The sequence below is a fragment of the Nannobrachium achirus genome, assembly GCF_963921795.1.
Source record: "Nannobrachium achirus genome assembly, chromosome: 22".
Classification (NCBI taxonomy): Eukaryota; Metazoa; Chordata; class Actinopteri; order Myctophiformes; family Myctophidae; genus Nannobrachium; species Nannobrachium achirus.
Genome location: NC_137829.1, coordinates 13283420 through 13303285, shown reverse-complemented (window position 1 = coordinate 13303285; position 19866 = coordinate 13283420). Strand labels below are relative to the sequence as shown.

Sequence of the window (19866 nt, the reverse complement as noted above, 5' to 3'; positions counted from 1 at the left end):
ACACACGCATACACACACGGCCACGTATAGGAGACAGTGTAACCACCGCTCAAAAATAATAATTCAATGGCCCCGGAGCAGTGTGTGTGTGTGTGTGTGTGTGTGTGAATGAAACTTCAATGTCCATGACATCATCTTAACTGCGCAAAGATATTTACCCAAGATTGAAATTATTCAGATAACTTTCATGAAATCTAAAAATACATATAATATATTTGGCAAAACGGAATAACCTGTGACGTGTTTTGATGGTATAGTCCTTGGGGTTCTCAAGAGAACCTCAGTAATGGTTTGTTGAAGGAGAAGAGAATGTTTCTGCTGCACCAGACCCGACTATGTTTTCCTAGAAGGCCAGGGATTTGAATCATAGACCTTCCCGGCTGACACAAACCCACTTTTCAAACCTCCAAGCTACTGCCACCCCCATAATGAGATCGCTTAACCACTTCATTATGTAGCACATTGGAAAAGTTTTTTGCACTTTCAGACAGCTGTTTCAGACAACAAAAAAAAACATTTCCTTCTATATTTATTTTGCTGTTTTCAGTTTTATGTACCTAGTTGACCGGGGTTCCTCAGCGGTCTATACCTGGTCTCCTCCTTTTACCCTCTACACCAAATCTCTTCGCCGAAAATAGATCTTGTAGATCGACAAATGTTCGCTCCAGAATAGGTATGCTAAGCTTCGTGTGGTTAATATTAGCCAAGGAGACGAACCTCGTCTTTGTTGACCTTTGTTAAGCTTTGAGAGGGAGGCTGTCATCAAATGGCGACACGGTAGCTCACTCCATGTCCCATGTGTCTGTCTGTCCCGCAGAGTCTGAAGCCGCAGAGCTTCAGGAACCCCTATGACATCCCCCGCAGCCACCTGCTGGACCAGCTCAGCCGCATGAGGAGAAACCTGCTCAACACCAGTGTCTGTACGCTCAGAGGACAGGATCCAGGTAGGACTTAGGGATGGGACCATATGAACATTTCATATCACGATTATTGTGACCAAAGAAATCACGATTTATAATATCATCGTGATAATCAATCGCGGTTCGATTTTCATACCTTTACTGTATAAATTGAAATTCCATTGGGAAATCTGGTGAAGGAACCGAACTCACTTCCATGTTTAGGACTTCAAACTCTGTACGCAGCCCAATACAGAAATACGAATGTGTTTTCATTTATATACATATATTTATATAACATTTATAATATTTATGTAACATAATAAATGCCTCAAGTTTACACACTGTTAAATGTGTCCCATGGTGGTGCGGTCCCTTCCAGATCAGCTCCACAGCGTACCGATAGCGCAGATGGGAAACTATCAGGATTTCCTCAAAGCCGCTCCTCAGCCCCTCCGAGACGCAGATCCCGAGCAGCCCAAGCGCCTGCACACGTTTGGAAACCCCTTCAAACTGGACAAAAAGGTGTGTTTGAGTCAGAAAAGGAAACTAATCTTGAAATGAAATATTGAGTGTTAAGGGCTTGATATACTTATTTGCATACTTCGTGCACTGAAAATAGACGATATACAAGCCAACAATGTGAGCTTGTATAAGCCCAGCTTTAACGTTAAATATGAATACAAATAGATTTACCAGTAAGATCGGGAGATAAGCGACCATCAGGTCGCATACACAAACTTTAGAAGGCAATGGTAGCGAATCAGGTGGGAATATTGGAAATGTGACAGTTATAAAATGATTGCGTTATGCCTTGTATACTAAATGCTGTATATATATTCTTGTGGGGAGGTAGTAGGCGGGGGTCTTTGAGGGTTGAAATATGCTAGTGATCCAGAGTTCTAAAAAGTTTAGGAACCCCACTGTTGAACAGTACAGTTTGTGTATAATACTGCAGAGGCAAGGTCGAGTGATTAACCGGTTGCGCTTTAGTCCAGCAGGACTTATCGTTGTACAATGATTAGCTTGAAGTCATTGGTTGTGTTCTGCCGCTGTCTCAGGGTATGATGATCGACGAGGCGGATGAGTTTGTGACCGGACCCCAGAACAAGGGCAAGCGGCCGATGGAGAACAACAACATGCAAGGCGGCGGTCCCAAGAGACGGCGGTGCATGTCCCCACTGCTGCGCCTGGGCAGGGCCTACACCCCTCCAGTCAGCCCACCCGCCAGCCCTCGACCTGCAGCTGGTGAGATTGGTACGGACAAAATGTTAAAAATTAAACCACAAAACTCCCTAAACAATTATAACATCCGTATAGGGGGGCAGCAGTAGCTTAGTGGGTAGAGAGGCTATCTGGTAATCAGAAGATCACCCAGCATACGTAGCATGTGTCACTTTAGCCCTAGTCTCGCAAGCCAGACAGTTGTCTCCCACAATTTAAATTTGGAGTCTGGAGCACGCATAAGCATATCTTGCTTGCTGCTTAGCAGAAATGGAAATTCTCAAATAAAATGTAAAGATATTTAAACATATATTTTTGAGAACGGAAATTACGAACAGATGTCAGTTTCCTGTCTTGGCTTTCAGGAGGTGTAGTTCCAAGCTATATAGCATTCAGAGACTGTGGAATAGTTGTCTGGCTACGTGCGACTACTTGACCCCTAACAGCTCCCCCCAAGCGCTCATCATGGTCATCTTGAGCAGCCATCAGCTGTGTGAAGTCTACAAAAAAGCATTATCCTCACTTCTATCATGAATAACAGTCACTAATTGTTGTTGTCAACTTGGACGATCTTTATATAAGCATCAAAATAACATCAACAATTCCTTTTGTTGAGGAGTCAAATTAATACAGAACAATATGTGTATGTGGTCTGTGACTCCGTCAGATGTGGATAGCAATGACGGGCCCCCGGAACCAGAGTTCCTGATGAACCACTTCAGTGAAAACCACTACAGTCCCGACAGCACCTCTGAGCTGGACCCGGGGTCAGGGACGGATGACCCGGGAGAGCACCAGGAAAACCACATGTCCGCCGACCCCCAGGTAGGGATGGGACCATTATGAAAATGTCATATCACGTTGATTATGACAAAAGAAATCGTGATTTACGATTTTATCACGATAATCAAAATCCATTATCCTGGGGGGCGGAACATTTGCCAAATAGCAGATCTACAAGCTCGTTGCGATGCGTTGTGAGCTTGTAGATCTGCTATTTTTTGGCAAAGACATTTGATAGAGTGGAAAAAAAGACTGTATCGAGTACGCATATTATAAGTACCTTTTACCAATTATAGAGGGTTTAAGTGGTACCGGATATGCAGCTCGCTCTTCAAATAAAAGGTGAATTGATCCCAGTGCATGACGGAGGACGATATCACAATCAATTAAATCTCCATGATAAGATTATCGCAAGTTTCTTTTGTATTTTTATCACGATAAATGATAATATCTCTTATCGTACCATCCCTACGCCCCAGGACCACCACAGCGGGGTAGAGGAGGAGGACGAGGACGACAACGATGACCGAGGGGTCATTGAGCTGCATTCTGGCAGCGAGGAGGAAACGGAGGGCATGTCCCCGGAGCACCGGCCACCTCGCTACCTCTCACCCACAGCACTGAAGAAGCAGATGAACACAGAGAGTCTGGAGTTGAACAACGAACTGAGGGCTCTCATCACCAAGGAAATCAGGAAACCTGGCAGACGTAAGTAAATGGGATGGAGCCCCGACCGATTCCAGATTTTCGGGGTCCAGTCAAAATTTTAGATGGTCCTAGACAGATGTTTTAATCGATGTTTTGTTACCAAAAAAAACAGACTGACATAAGAAATGTCATTACTAGTTTGTAATGTATTGAACCCTTTCCGACTGAGTTGTTGAGCGTGAAACCTTTAACATCCCATGCGATGTTGTTGATTGATTTGGCCTTCAAAGCCTGAACATATACACGTGTATATATGACGGAGAACCCTCAATTTGCCATTGATTAGGATGATAGGAATGAGAGGCCATCAAAACGCGCTGGTAATAGAGCAGATTACAGAAAATACAAAAGAGTAAAAAACTTTAAATCAATATGCCACAGAAAATAAAATAAAAAATCACACCCGTGTGAAGTGGAGCTGTGTGTGTGTGTGTGTGTGTGTGTGTGTGTGTGTGTGTGTGTGTGTGTGTGTGTGTGTGTGTGTGTGTGTGTGTGTGTGTGTGTGTGTGTGTGTGTGTGTGTGTGTGTGTGTGTGTGTGTGGATCATGTGTACCGATTCTTGTGACATTTGAAGAAAATATGTAGGAAAAGGAGGAAAAAGGGTGTTTTGGAGAAAATTCAAGATGGCGGAAAATCTATCATGGCGCAAATGGGCGTGGCCTATATGGGGAGATGCGTCATGACCCAAGGAATCCAGGGAAAAAATATTTTTAATTTTCCGACCTACGGTTCAAGAGTTACAGGCCAAAACGTAAAGTGGGGTGTTATGGCGCCACCATGCGGCCAAATGACACAATTATTTTTTATTTAATCCTTGAAATCATTATGAACCTCCTCTCCAAGTCTTGAAACTCTAGCCCCTATGGTTTGCGAGAGACAAATAATTGAATGTGAGTTTTTGCGATTCCCATTATAAGTCAATGGGGAAAATTAATTCACTAATAAATTAATATCAATTAAACTATTGAACCTTTCTCTTAGCAAGTTACTAGCCCACGATTCCCGAGTAAGCCGGTCGATTTGACATATGGCGCGAGTGTGTGGTGGCAAAACTGTGGGACTAGTAGCGTGCCGAAGTTTAGGAAGTTCAGGCTACATACACACAGACACACACACACACACAGACAGACAGACAGACAGACCCACACGGCCACGTATAGGGAGCCTGTGCTTCACACAGCTCCAAAAATACAATAGCAATGTAAATATTAACTGTGCAAACCTGGTTTGCAATATATTTTGTGATAAAATAATATATTGAATAACATCTACAAAATGTAAACATTTCACTTCACAAGGCTAGAGGTGGAGGGAGATGATTGCTACAGTTAACTCAAAGACCAGTGAATCATTGTGCAACTTTCAGCACTTATGTATTCCGTTATAAAGGGTGAAACTGCGCTCGCTTTCCATAGATGATCATTCAAAAGACGATGCTGGCGCACGTTGGATATTGTACATTTTCAAACTCACGGACAATGCTGGATTGGGAACTTTTAAACCTGTAATGGAAAACATTTGTTGTGTTTCAAGTGTTGTTGCGCCGACCAATGGCATTAATGACCGTTTACTCTTCTGCGCCACTTTTGAGAGATCCAAACAAACCACTTCAGTATGATGGTCTTCATCACCTTTTGAGGATAAAACTAGTTCACTTTGACACTTGTTTCATGTCCATCGATCTGTTCAACTCTTTGACTCTTCCCTTCTCTCTCCACTGCTAGATCAATGTTAACGCTGTTGCGTCTTGCATCTCATTCCTGATTTTTGTGTGTGTGTGTGTGTGTGTGTGTGTGTGTGTGTGTGTGTGTGTGTGTGTGTGTGTGTGTGTGTGTGTGTGTGTGTGTGTGTGTGTGTGTGTGTGTGTGATTGATTGATTGATTGATTGATTGATTGAAGACTTTATTAGAAGTTTGCATAGGAAAAGGTACAGTTTCATGACGGTACAGTTCACTGGTACAAGGTCTACTAAAAGGAGATCCATGAAAAGACTAAGCTTATTTCCACTGGAAACCATTAAAGTATCTCATAACATTGAATGACAGACAAATAGAACACAGTACTATACAGTAGATATGTAAAGAAAAAAAAGAAAAGGTCCTTTTGTACTAAATCCATAAAAACTATACATGACAAACAAACACAGTACTTTGACAAAATAACAAGAGTGTATACTCCCTAGGCACCCCTTCTTACCTCTACCTAATATCTTTTCAGTCAAATAGCCAAACACGTTGCGACTTGCCACATGTTGTGAGCTCGTAGATCTGCTTTTTTCCCGGATGTTTGCCCCAGAATAGGGACACTAGGTTTCTTGTAGTTTAAGTTGACTGAACATTTTGTCCTTAAAATGAGACTGAGTGTAAGCTGGAAAGAACTCTTGTCTTGTTGGTTCAGCGCAGCGTTCATTCATTTTCCCGCCTGTTGTCTGCACAGACTACGAGAAGATCTTCCATTTCCTGAAGCAGATCCAGGGCAGTCTGGATACGCGGCTCATCTTCCTCCAGAACATCATCAAAGAGGCGGCCAGGTGCTGAGCTTAACCTTCCTCTGCTGTTGAAGTATTGTGATTACCCTGTTGCCTTAAATAGGCTGTCAAAACAACTTTACCTTCTTGAGCGTTGGCTTGGAAGCGAGCCGCTTGTGTTTGACTTTTGGATCCTGTATTCCTCCTGAGTATCTTTGCCAAGGCTTTTTTTTTTTCCTTCAGGAACTTCCTTAATATAAATAGCAGTCTCATGTCCTGGAGCTTTGTTCTGGAACAAATCATTTGTGAGACATTGACTAGCTTGCCTTTTTTTTTTTTTTTTTTTTTTATCATGCAGCCTTTTTATGAATGTATTATTTCAGCAGAACCTGCTGTGTATTGCTTAAATGTAATCAGCCCCTGGCTTATTTACCATACAGCGGACATGTAACTTTATCCTTATCATTTTGTTCTGTACAGGTTCAAGAAGCGTGTTCTCATCGAGCAGCTGGAAAACTTTCTAGAAGAGATCCACAACAGATCCAACAACATGAACCATTTGGACGCGCTCTGAGACAGGCTCAGCCCCCAAAAAGAACACGCACACCCCGCGTGTCTCCCAACAAACTTTTCCATCCTCCCTGCCTTCCCTCCCCCCACAGCGACAAGGCAGACCCGCAGACGGCATCCAACTTTCAAGCTCTTTCCCGTCACTGGACCCTGTGCCTCTTGTGGTCATCAGAGGCGTTTGGATTGGTTTACACATAACACACTTAATCACTTAAACCCTATATGCTTAATTGACTGGAGTCCCCCAAGCGGTCTTACTAGACTTAAAAGGTCCCTTCCTTTTTTGTCCCCTCGACACCAAATCGCTTCGGCGAAAGTAGCTGATCTAGAAACTCACGATGAATTGTGAGCGTATATCAGCTATTTTGGCCAAATGTTTCCCCCAGAAATAGGCTCTGTCAATCGACTGTAATTCCTTTTCCCAAAATTCCCCTTTTCCCGTTCCCGGGTCAATTTATCATGCCTTTGTTTGATTGGCTCAGCAGCAGATTTGAACCAGAATCGCACAACGCAGTCATATGTGTTTCCTGTTTAAATCTGTGACCTGGGACAGGAAACGGGAATGTTAACTTCTGGAAAGGGGAACTACAATCATGCACAGAGACTATAGGGACGTTAGGGGTTCATGTGAGTTCTATGTTGATCCCAGTTTGTTCTTCATCGAGCCATTAGGTGGAGTGAGTGAGTTTATTATTATTATTGTTATTATTATTGTTGTTACTGTTACAGGTGGAGAATTGATGGAAGCACTTGTAGGCACTTGCACGCCAGGCTAAACAATACAATTGTTGGTCCGTGCACCGGTTCAGGGTTTCGATATTGATCTGTGGAACCGTTGGCCACGCGTGCACTTAACTTCACACACTCTCCTCGATCTGAGTTTTGCGGTGGAAATCTGAATGAACAAAGGATAGTCACAGTGAAAGAGACCTTTGATGAATGGAATGAGTCTGAGCCTGTACCGGATTTGTGATGGTGGGTGGCTCGTGTCATCCATATGGGCGATGGTGGGGTTGAACAACGGTATTGGGATCAGAGTTCAGTTGTCTTCAGCCCACCTCAGAGTTCAAGCTAAGATGTTGATGTTCATGGTCACTCATCAAAGTGTTTCGTTTTTTGTGTGTGGTTTCCACCCCCTCCAGCACGGGGGGTGCTCTCCATTCCGACATGTCTCCATTCCGACAGTGACTTCTTATTGTCGGAGTGGCAACACTTCCATAGAGGTTAGGGATAGGGTTAGATGTCGGAAAGGAGACATCTCGGAATGGAGACGTGTAACCCTCCGGCACTGTTTTGATTCACTAGTGACTTTCTCCATTATGCTGAGTTTCCCTTTTTGGGGGGCTGTTTCTTTTGGGAAAATGTGACTATCGTTGAATTGTGTCCTGAATATCAATGGTTTGACTAGTGATATTTTGGACATTGCTTTTGCCACTCCATTAACCACTTACGCCTTATTTAAAAAAAAGACGAATTCACAAATAGCAGATCTACAAGCTCACGAGATCGGCTATTTTGGAAGGTTTTTTACAGATGCTCAAAATAGGGATATCAGGGTATAAGTGGTTAAGAGAAAAGCACTCCATAACGGTCTCCATAAATGTACACAGCCTGGGCACAACTTTAAAACTGGTCATTGCTGACAATGAAGATGATTCATTGTTTGGGATTTGTTTTTGTCATTCAAGAAAACAAAAGTAGTTTACTTATCATATTTTGATGCCCCTTGAGGTGAAAGACCTATTTTATTTTCTGCCTGGAGACAAGTGATATTGTAATGTGTTATAGTTCAGTGTTCACTGGTTTTGGTATAACTTGTCTTTAACAATATAGTATTTCATAATACTGATTCAAATTTAAAAGGGGAATCATTTTTGAACAGGGCTGGCGTAAATGTTGACATACAGGGACCATAGCTCAGGAACGCATCATGGTGAAGCAATAACATTGGCACTAGTATTACCACATATTCCACCTTTGTTATCTCAAAACGGTTGTTATGCAATGGCAAAAAATGTCCCATCTCTGGGGGACTTTAGGTTTTGGATGCCAATTTGTCCTGTGCGCTGGTAGCTGCCAAATATTTAACCCCCACCATAACTCCTTTTTTTTCTCCACTGAATCTCAAACCAACACCTTGTCTTATACAGTCAATACACTTTGAAATTTGAGGAGGCTTATGTAATGTAAGTTAACTACTTATGCCCTATTCTGAAAAGCTGACCAAAATAGGGACACCAGGGTTAAGTTAAAGAAAGAAAAAGAAAAAAGGACTAACACAATTGAGCAGTGAATATATTGGTAACTTGAGCTTACATTCTTTTCAGATTTATACAAATGTCTTGACGTAGGACTAGGACAGGGGTTGATTTGTGATTCAGGGGGGCAGCTCTCTTCCGCTCCTTTCCCCCCCTTCCTTGGACAGGGACCAAATCTGCCATACTTGTCTTTGTTTGTGAAGAGGATGCTACCAAAAGAGAGTATTTTGAATACACTGTAAAGATGTAAATAACCTTAGAGTACTATTTAAAGAGAATGTTCAGTGGAAAAGGCCTTTTTGTAAGTATTTCCATGAATAAAAGCTTCTATTTTACACTGTGAAGGGCCATGTAAATAAAGTGTCACATTGTTCTGTACTAAGGCTGCGAGTGCTTGGATTCATTTTTCAGTGGTTTCTTATTTCTAGTGTATTGCAGGGGTAAAATGTTACGGGGTATATTACGTATGTGTTGGTATCTGATGGAATGTGACTTGTGTGGCATGGCTTTTTCTCAGTTCTTTCCGATTATGAACGTGCAGACTGTAAACTTTCAAATCATGTCACAATTGAAATCTGAAAATGTACTGCTAAATTTGTTTTAAGTGAACACTTAGATCCATAGTTATTTTTAGCAATTGAATATTGTTGAACCTTAAAGAAATAATTCCCCCAAAATGAATTTTTTTTCCTGTCCCATGGAGGGTTGAGTTCAAAAAGGTTTGTTGCGTTCCTAAGACGATTTGATTATAATAAATGTACCCCCTCTGATACCGGATGGGGACCCAAATTAATTTTGGTCCCCATCCGGAATCAATGCGGGTACATTTATCATAATCATAATTTTTGTCTTAGGAATGCGACGAAAACAAAAATATATTATTGAACTCGAGTCTCCATGGTGTGACTAATCAATAGAAAAAAAGTCATTTTGGGGGTGAACTACTCCTTTAAGTCAAGAAGCTGAAAAAAATCCTAAAATATCTGTTGCATCAGATCTGTAAAGATGAAGTATTTTGTCTTCTAAATGTACTATTTGTTACACTTTGCGTTCATTCTAGAACATTTTAATGTGTGTAGTATGGAATGGTTTGCCTGCATTGTCAAACCCTGCCACATCATTTTCCTCCCGTCTGATCACTAATTCAATATTCGTATTAAATATTCTCATTAGATGGAAAAAAAGAACCAAAACACTCTGGGTGTAAAAACAACACGCGTATTAAAATTTTATTTACAGATATATACAAAAAATACATATATATATATATATTGTCCCTCTTACTGAAGTGTCTCCGGACCCTCCGGTTGGTCCCCAATAAATACCAGTAGTGAGAAGGGTGGGGGTTGGCGGTTTGGATGAGGTGTTGGGAAAGTTAAAGAGTCTTTGATCTATGTTGCTTGGTCCACAGGATTCACCACTCGTCCTATGAATAAGATGGATCCTGAAAAAAGAAGCCGCATTAAGAATTATGGTCCAACGGGGATTGGCATGGTGCATCTTGTGGTGTTGAGAGTCCACAGCGTTATTTCTTAAGAGTAGGAATGGGACAATAAGCGATATTATCGTTTATCGTGATAAACATGATAATCGCATTGTGGAGATTTAATTTATCGTGCTATCGTCCTCCGTCATGCACTAGGATCAATTCACCTTCTATTTGCCGAGCTGCATATCCGGTACCATTTAAACCCTCTATTGGTAAAACGTACTTATAATATACGTACTTGATACAGTCTTTTTTTCACTCTCTACCTAATCTCTTTGCCAAAAAATAGCCGATCTACAAGCATCAACAACATTGTGAGCTTGTAGATCTGCTATTTTTTGGCAAATGTTCTGCCCCAGGATAAGGGTTGTTGGTGATATTATCCTGATAATATTGTAAATCACAATTTCTTTGTCAATAATCGTGATATGAAATGTTCATATCGTTCCATCCCTACTTAGGAGTTGATGTTCAAAAATAATCACCTGTGTCAACTTGCCGCAATAGAAACAAGAAGGGGCGGTCAGCTTTGAAGACGGGGGCACGAGATCGTTTGAGTAGCACCATAGCTGCAAGGCAAAGACACATCCATAAACGTCTGACTATGAATATAATGGCAAGGCATAGGTGAATACAATCGTGTTATTAACCACTTAAACCTTCTATACCTGTAAACTACTGTAAGACTTGGTTGACTGGTGTCAGTTCTGTACATAGTCTGCTCTCCCCCTTACATCACATTTATTTGCAGCAAAAAAAATCTAAATATCTTAGAGCTTAAATTGGCTATTCTGGGTTTCCCCCTAGAATGGGAATGCTAGGATTCAATTGGTTACAGTAATTCATCAGCACGTTCAGATTTTGTTGAAACGTGTATCTCTCGGCTAGTCATCATTAGTGGTAAGTTCCCTACCTGTAGCAGCAGCTGCCTTTGTCCCATCTTCAGTGACTTCTATCCTTGCCTCGTGGAACGCGTCTGACACATACAGACCCTCTGCTGCAGGCAGAAACATAACAAATGTAACTAAACTACGGTAACGAGCGGCAGTACCGTACCAAGTTGACGATAACGATGTACAGCAGTGGTTTTAATTTGAAGGTCTCCCCTTAACTTTGACAGTGTATTAAATGGAACCAAATGGACCTGTTTTAGGCCTGGGGCCAATTCTGATATCTTCACAAATTGGTACCACCCAAGGTGACCGTACATTTTTTACATTTTTGATTTCCTACATATCTCTAGTTTACATTTTGGTATGATAACCCTTTCTGAGACCCAGCTTAATTGATGTTCAGCTGCTAGAGTCGGTCTCCCAATGACTTTCTATCCACAAGTTTCCGCGGGAGTTTACTGGAGACTATCAGGACCAAACTTCCGGGTTTAACAGCAGACATACAAGCTCACGTCACGTCGCAGATGCAACCCGTTGTGAGCTTGTAAATCGGCGGCGGAACCTCGGTGCAGACGTTTGCGCAATGCACTATGGGGCGTAGGAAACTCGTGGATACAGGAGGAAAATACTTTTTTTTCTGGGTATTTAAGTAGGATGTGAGGGGTCTAACTAGGGGTTTGTCATGATGCTGAATCCATTGCAAGCATCTGTTTTGCACAAAAAACATTCCTTGGGCTACAAATGGCCCCAGAAAACGCCCAAAAAACTCATAAATTTTCATCACTAAACCATCGTTTTCTGGGGCCATTTGTAGCCAAAGGAATGTTTTTTTGTGCAAAACAAATGCTTGCAATGGATTCAGCATCATGACAAACCCCTAGTTAGACCCCTCACATCCTACTTAAAGTTGTACCATGTAACTTTTTTTATAAAACAAATCTTAAAATTGTCCTAACTGTTAAATCGCTAAAGTTTTAGAACACCCACTCCGTGAATTTCAGCCTGTAAAGCCTTCTCTATATATGTAAACTGCGATCCTTGCCGGGGACCGGATCTCGCGCCAAAATTGCGTCATCACACTACCGGCCAATCACAGCGAGGGTTATACAACTGCCGGCCAATCACAGCGCATCTTGAAGTGGGGTCGCTATGGCAGCCATATTTGTTGTCGCCCGTTTGTACCATCCCTTCTCTAGGTAATTTCGCCTACCAGGCAGGGTGAAGGAGTCCGTATCTCTGGAATTACTGAACGCACAGGAACAAGGGACCCCTCAAAAGATAGATCTCAGCGAGGTGGAGGCAGACGCGGGGGTCTGAAGGTACGAAAAACGGCCGAAAGACGCGGACGCGACCGCGGTTTGCTATAGGGCTAATGACCACTAGTTGGGCATCTTACACAGTATAGCTTTAAATACCCTGAAAAAAAATGTTTTCTGGGTATTTTCCTCCTGTATAGAAAGTCCATGGGAGTCTCAGAAAGGGTTATCATACCAAAATGTAAACTAGAGACATGTAGGAAGTCAAAAATGTAAAAAATGTACGGTCACCTTGATTGGTACCAATTTGTGAAGATATCAGAATTGGCCCCAGGCCTATTTGGTTCCATTTGTACACTGTCAAAGTTATACAGACTTGCAAGAGTCAATTTAGTCCCTGAAATCCACTTTGAGAACCACTGGTGTATCCACCTGTTTCCACCAGAATTTACTGTAGAATTATGAGTGGGACACATCCGGATAACAGCAGACATACAAGCTCTGCGCAATGCACGACACGACGTTGGAAACTTGTGGATAGTTTCACTACAATAACTTGGAAGCCATGCACAGATCAAAGGTGATCTAGTATGTGTATGTATACAGTGCACAGATGAAAGTGGTCTAATTGTAGTCAGAATGTGTATACGTATACTGTGCACAAGTTGATTTATTTACCAGATATGCCAGTGAAGTCAGAGGTTGTGGGGCTGAACGCATCGCTGATACCCATGGAGGGCAACACAGACCTCAGGTTAAACCTGTTCTGCATTTTAAACCTGGAAATTGCACAGAGGGAAAATAAACAACCAACTCATACCCTTCCATACAGATAAAGATATCAATGGCACGGTAACAGAATCACTTGTCACGACACAATTTATATGATAGAGGTCAGGTGGGCACCTCGGACATCCAGGCACCGCAATGCAAAATTGGCTATTTTGTCCAAAATGTTAAAAAAATAATATTTGAAAAATGGACATACAGTACATCATTATCAGACTTAATTTCATCCTTCAACTTCTTGTTTATGGCCCAAAATGACTGGATATACCGGGTTTGTAGCAGTTTTTAGAAACTGTAGAAATATTAGACCTTAATTGCAAAGCATGTAATGATCATTCATGTATTCTGTCTTTTACTTGAGAACATTTTTCAAATATTTTATTTTTTTACATTTTGGACAAAATAGCCAATTTTACACCGAGGTTTCCCAGATGTCTGAGGTGACCTATTACCAATTTATATGCTCAGCTTTCTTCAGCAAGTGATATTTACAATTTACAATTTAGGCATTTAGCAGATGCTCTTAATCCAGAGCAATTTACAAGGTAATAAATACATCAATCCAATAAGCAAGGTAATACATCAATACATCAGAAACAGGAATGGAAAACAGTATGTATTACACACGTGTACAGAAAAATGTAACTCTCAGAGTTAACTTCACCCAGGATTTTTCTGTGCAACTTTGTACCCATATTAAAGTGTTACTACAACCACCTACTGCTGCATCAGCCCAAGATGTGTGATCGTCACCTGGGTAGGAAGATGTCCATCTTGGTTCTGCGCAGACCCGTGTCCCAGGAGGCCACCTGGCGAGGGGTGAGCTGGGACTCCAGGGTGGACAGCGGGGTCTTCCTGTCGCTGGGCAGCGCCAACAGCAGACTGAGGGAGTGGCGCAGGTAGGGAAGCTCCAGCACGGTGTAGCGTTGGTCCGACGCGGTCCGGAACTGACCTGCCACAGCAGAACGTGTATATACACACACACACACACACACACACACACACACACACACACACACACACACACACGTTAAATGTTTTCAGGATGTTTTAACCCATTTAGGCCTAGAATTATTTAATGGTTTAAGTATTGAAAAATAGCAGATATACAAGCTCACAGCGCTCACTGCGAGCTTGTAGATCTGCTATTTTTTTAAGAGAAAAAGTCTTTGAATGTATCTTTTTAAAAGCGAACATTTGTAACTTAAATGTTTGCTTCTGGGGGGGGTCCCTGGAACGACTTATTTTGAGATGGGGTTCCGGGGGCAATATTCATGTAATTTTGGGGGTCCTTGACATGAATAATTTTGAGAACCACTGACTTAGAAGAAGGATTTAGAAGACACTTATAGAATCGGGTCAATATATTCAAAGACTTGCACACATTTTCTAAAATATTTAATAAAAAATAGCAGATCTACAAGCTCGCACCGAGTGCCGCACTGTGAGCTTGTATATCTGCTATTTTTTAATAGTTAAAGCATAAAATAATGGTTAAAGGTGTTAAAATCTAAAGTGACACAAATTTGCGTTCAGTCCTTACTAAACATATTAATTGATATGCCACTGTCAAATTAACCTTTTAAAATGGTTTCAATTTCAATATTTCTGTCAACATAAATAAATAAATATAATTCCATCTATGTTGAAGATAGTTTGATAAGCTAAAGTCCTAAAACACAAAGCCCTGTTTTCAGCACCCTGGACAGCGACCAGTGGATCACTAATTAGTGGGATTGTGCTACCCATGAGCATAGACATAGAAAGGTAGACGCCTCCTTAGGCTCTGGGGCATATGCATCATGGGACCGAGGGAGTCTGCATCGCTTCCACGTCCGTCACAGAAACAGAAATTGGTAGGCCAATCAGAGGCAGGTGGGGGCGGGTCTTTTCCTACGCAGCTGAGCAGCGCAACATCAGGAACTATAGAGGAAAACATGCCAATAAAGCTCTGTTGAATTGAATTGATAAGTTCCAGAAAAGACGAGTTGTGATTGGCCAGTAGTCACTTTGGCTGGCAGCGGTCCCTCAGTCTTTCTGGACATCCGGCCTCCAGTTGTTAACCCATTTAGGCCTAGGATTAATGACTACTTTAACCATTGAAAAATAGCAGATATACAAGCTCACAGCGCGGCACCGAGTGCCGCGCTGCGAGCTTGTACATCTGCTATTTTTGAAAAATCATGATTTTTCTTTACAAGTCTTTGAATATATCTATTTAAAAGCGAACATTTGTAACTCAAATATTTGCTTCTGGGGGGTCTCTGGAACAACATATTTTGAGATGGGGGTCCGTGGCTAAATACCTGTAATTTTGGGGGTCCTTGACATGAAAAAGTTTGAGAACCACTGATTTATAGGTAGGATTTAGAAGTCGGGTCAAAGATCGGGTCAAAGATATTCAAAGACTCGGTGCCGCGCTGTGAGCTTGTATATCTGCTATTTTTCAAAGGTTAAAGCATACAATAATGGTTAAAGTGGTTCAAAACTAACGCGACTTGGGCGCGTTCCAGGTATTTGAGAGTTACACGTCACTCCAATGAACTGCAGCGACGGATGAGGTATCTAGCTTACATGAGCAGTTACACAGGACAGGAGACATGCTTTCTTTGTGACACATTGCTCTGCGACACATTGTTCTCACACCCTTTTCCCAATTAACGTAGAATTGTAAAGTTATAGGAAATAAATCAGGCTTAAGGAGGGCTATGTCAGTCAGTTCAAACCACTTTGGTCTGGTTAGGTGTAGGGCAGTACGGCCTCTATGGGCTGCAGGCGGGTCTTTAAGATACTTAGTCTTGTTGACTTGTATCTACAATATAACTACATTCCAAAGGGGCCATTTGGTATAGAAGTGCCAAACCAAATACAAAGGGATTACATGCTTGATTGACTGATTGCCTGACATAAGAATCTTACCAAAGTTGACCTCTGTGGCCTGGTACATCATGGGCACTTTGATAATACTTCCATCTGACAGCGTGAAGGGCAGGTTCTGTGTGTTGATGAAGAGGAACTGCTTCTGCCAGACACCTCGGAAGGCCACGGTGTTAACCAGGGCCATCTGCAGCCGGCTGCCCCACCACAAGGCCTCTCCCTGGGCCTCACCTGAGCCTGATGGCTCCCCACTACTGCTCCCTGACTGGAGGCCTTGAAGGGGCCATGTTTCGTCTGGAAATCCAAGAGAAAAAGGTTTAGCACTAAATGGCACAATGTCTATTGTGAATTTCCAGGAGGTCTGGACAGTCTTATTGATTTAGTTGTTCAGGAGATGGAGCAAAAGTATTCCACATAATTATACTTGTACAATAATGGGGCTTTAACCTGTTGTACCTATTTTGGGCATTTTACTATAGGAGTAATTTCCCCCAAGAATTCAAAAATGTTCCAAAATAGCAAAGCCGATTGGCTATTTTCATTGTGCAACATCACCATTCAACGAAGTACAAAATAGGGCTTAAGTTAACCATACAAAATGACCAATTAAAAGGTTTTGCAGAGACGCAGGTAATGCCGTTTCATCTCATTGCATAAAGAATAAGACACATAAGGCGTGAATGAGGTTTTAAGAGGCTTCACTACTCACCACTGCCGTGGCTGTGTCCCCATCGCACCAGTTGGCTGTGCGTGTGGTTTGGTTGGCTAAAATTGGCACGGACCAAACTGGCATTGGCCCAGGCTGCTGCATGTTGAGTAAACTCTGTCAGGAGCTGAACGCCACTTTGGATGAATAAGGCACAGGCCTGCTGTAACCACATCCCTTCACTGGTGTTTCCAACCCCCACTTCACTTTGCAAATGTAACAGGAAGTCTTGTACCTGCACGTCTGTGAGAAGAAAAACAAGACGCAGAATGAGAGGTCAGAAATAATAGCATATCTTAACAATGACAGAGATAACGTTTTAAACGTTTTATGTCTGTTGAATTAAGAGCTATCAAATAAGCTGAGGTCTACAAATCGACAAAAACCCGAGCCATAGCAGAACTGAAAGTTGTACTTTATTTGATTTTGAGTGAACTTCAACAGTTAAGTATTATACAGTATTACCCCAGTTTTATTATTTGCATATCACCAACATCTGGATTTTGGTATTGTTAGCAAAATGCAAAACAGAGAGACAAAGATACAAACACTGTAAGAAAATATCCAGGTCCTGCTACTGTATGCCTCTTGCTGCTGGAGGCCTTAAGTGAGCATAAGTTATTCCTCTATAAAAAAATCATCTCATTTTAATGAAGCAATATCAAACTGTGCATACCGTGTTCTTCAAGGCCATGCAAAAGCAAATACCCAAAGCAAATAACAAAAATGGCCTATTTACAAGCAGCTGCATGTGCAGTCGTTTGTGACAGGGGTGGCCCTTCGAACGACCAAGAGAGCACCCTGAGTGCATTCCGGTGCTCTCAGAGCAATTTTTTCAGTGCCATTTCTGAATCTATCTCCGAACCTGCGCTGGCACTCTGAGCTGGCACAGGGATGGCATGTGGTGCATTGTGAGCTTGTAGAACTGCTATTTTCACAAACTATTTGTGAACATCTTTGAACATTTTTGAAAATAATAATTGTATTCACTGAATATAATATGCCCAAAATAGGGACACCAGGTTGAAAGTGGTTAACACTACTTAACATATTTCCATCCTGACTGCTCTACACCACATGGAAGTCATCATCTGCCAAGCTCCCTGCATGTCAATGAACCGTCCAAATTCTAATCACATTCCTGGCACTAATGAGAGCACCATTTCTACAGCAGTAAACAACAATTATTTGAAACAATTCATCAACCTCTACCAGCCTTCCAAGTATAATGTCATATCAGCCATGAGGTGGCGTTTTTATTTGTTCTCTCTCTCTCTCTCTCTCTCTCTCTCTCTCTCTCTCTCTCTCTCTCTCTCTCTCTCTCTCTCTCTCTCTCTCTCTCCCTCTCTTTCCCTGCAACAGTGCTTGGCACTCAAACCTATTATACAGAGCGATTTGCACTCATTGACATGCCTCAGCAATCTAGTTGAGTAGCAACACCAGGCATGGGAGCTTGCAGACCCATATCCCTACTATTCTAGTAGGTAGTAGTTTCCAGAGGAATTTAGTGTATAATTAGCCTCACATGCCTCGATTGGAATAGGGTGATGGAAGTTATCACTTTTCAAATGAACACAGCAGCCAGCATGGTTCCATTCCATCCCTGTCTAACATGTGGGATCAAAATGTTCTGGGAAATTCAGAGCGCTGTGATGTTGCTCCCCCTCTGTCGTTTAACGACATTGTGCACTGAAAAAAGATGATCTACAACAGTGGTTCTCAGCGTGGATTCCAGGGACTCTGTGGGTTCCTTTAGGGGGGGGTCTAAATTGACCCATACATGTCTGCTCTGTAACTCTGACAAAAAGAGTGTACAAATGGAACCAAATGAACGGGTTCATTTGGTTCCATTCCGTCAGAGTTAAGGGGAGACCTTGAAATGTGAAAGTTTGAGAAACACTGCTCACAAAAAACAAGCTCACAAAAACAAAAAAATATGTTTCATCTCTTTGTGAATCTTTGGCGTATCCCTGTAAGTTTTCTTCAGTGGCCTCTTGACCCTAGAGTCCCTAGGCCTTCCATCAGGGTGAGTAATGAGATTAGACCTAGTGGGAAGGCAGGCATTAGTGCTCCAGACACCACTGTGCTCTGCCCTGGGCTAAATGGCCAGAAGCAGCACCACTCCACACACCACCTGGTACCAACAGCACAGCACCGGAGGAATCCTGGACCCGTACGGCCTGCAGGCCACAAACCATGGTGATGACGAGAACCTTTCTTGCAGGGTATGAGTATAGCCTAACTGCTTAAAATCACAGGTGTATTTAGATGAAGATATGAAAAAGTCTGTCCGTGTGGCCAATCACTCAGCCTATGGTGCACTGTGATGATCATGCACTTTGAACTCTGGGCACATGGTCTCGTGTTGCCATGAGGATCCCTTGCCTACCGTTATATCTGGGAACTCGCCCTATAAATGGGAGGTAGTTACAGCCAATAACAAACCTATGGCTACAGCTTTGGAAACCAATCATGTCACTGACCCGATACGAAGGACCGGACCGCCTAAAGTTTGGATAGATAAAGTTTTGAACTCTCTAATTGTTTCCACCCAGTTTTAGCACTGAAAAGCTGCAAGATTGTCCTCATGTCTCTAGCTGGGCGAAGCATTTAGAGGCCGACTTGCCTACTGGGAACATACTGTCTGTAGCTATGATCGGTGGACTTCGGAGTGAATCCTACCATTGACGTTGTATCCAAGTGTTCCCTCTAGTTGAGCCAGTGTATTTCCTCGGGCTCCGAGCTGCAGTAACCCCAAGGACAGCGAGACGCTCACCGGCGAGACTATCAGGTTGGAGCTGTTCTCTGTCTCTGTGAGCGCCTGGTAGAGGCTGACGGCGAATCTGGTGTGCAGCTCGCCCATGTTGTCTTGCAGACTGCCGTTACAGTGGCTTCTCTCAAACAAGCAGAGGCAAATGAAGACCGAAGCCACTGACAGGCGACACAT

At 42.4% G+C, this 19866-nt stretch overlaps 2 protein-coding genes across 4 annotated transcripts in view; one reads left to right on the top strand and one right to left on the bottom strand.

The window, feature by feature from the left end:
- ints6 (integrator complex subunit 6) overlaps positions 1–9255 on the top strand; it is a 35703-nt gene extending 26448 nt beyond the window's left edge. For 2 of the 3 annotated variants that reach the window (XM_080752457.1, XM_080752459.1), the window contains 7 exons: positions 818–944; positions 1282–1424; positions 1961–2156; positions 2791–2948; positions 3386–3614; positions 6051–6144; positions 6562–9255. In XM_080752457.1, coding sequence (XP_080608583.1) covers positions 818–944; positions 1282–1424; positions 1961–2156; positions 2791–2948; positions 3386–3614; positions 6051–6144; positions 6562–6655 — 1041 coding nt within the window. In that variant the 3' untranslated portion in view covers positions 6656–9255. The remainder of the gene's footprint in view (positions 1–817; positions 945–1281; positions 1425–1960; positions 2157–2790; positions 2949–3385; positions 3615–6050; positions 6145–6561) is intronic. The other variant, XM_080752458.1, reaches the window with a different exon arrangement.
- Positions 9256–10300: 1045 nt separating this feature from the next.
- serpine3 (serpin peptidase inhibitor, clade E (nexin, plasminogen activator inhibitor type 1), member 3) lies at positions 10301–19866 on the bottom strand (the record flags this gene model as incomplete). The annotated part of the gene is made up of 8 exons (XM_080753590.1): positions 10301–10353; positions 10884–10967; positions 11312–11395; positions 13226–13326; positions 14090–14288; positions 16256–16507; positions 16923–17162; positions 19602–19866. The coding sequence occupies 8 exons, from the start codon at positions 19864–19866 to the stop codon at positions 10301–10303; spliced, it is 1278 nt and encodes a 425-aa protein (XP_080609716.1).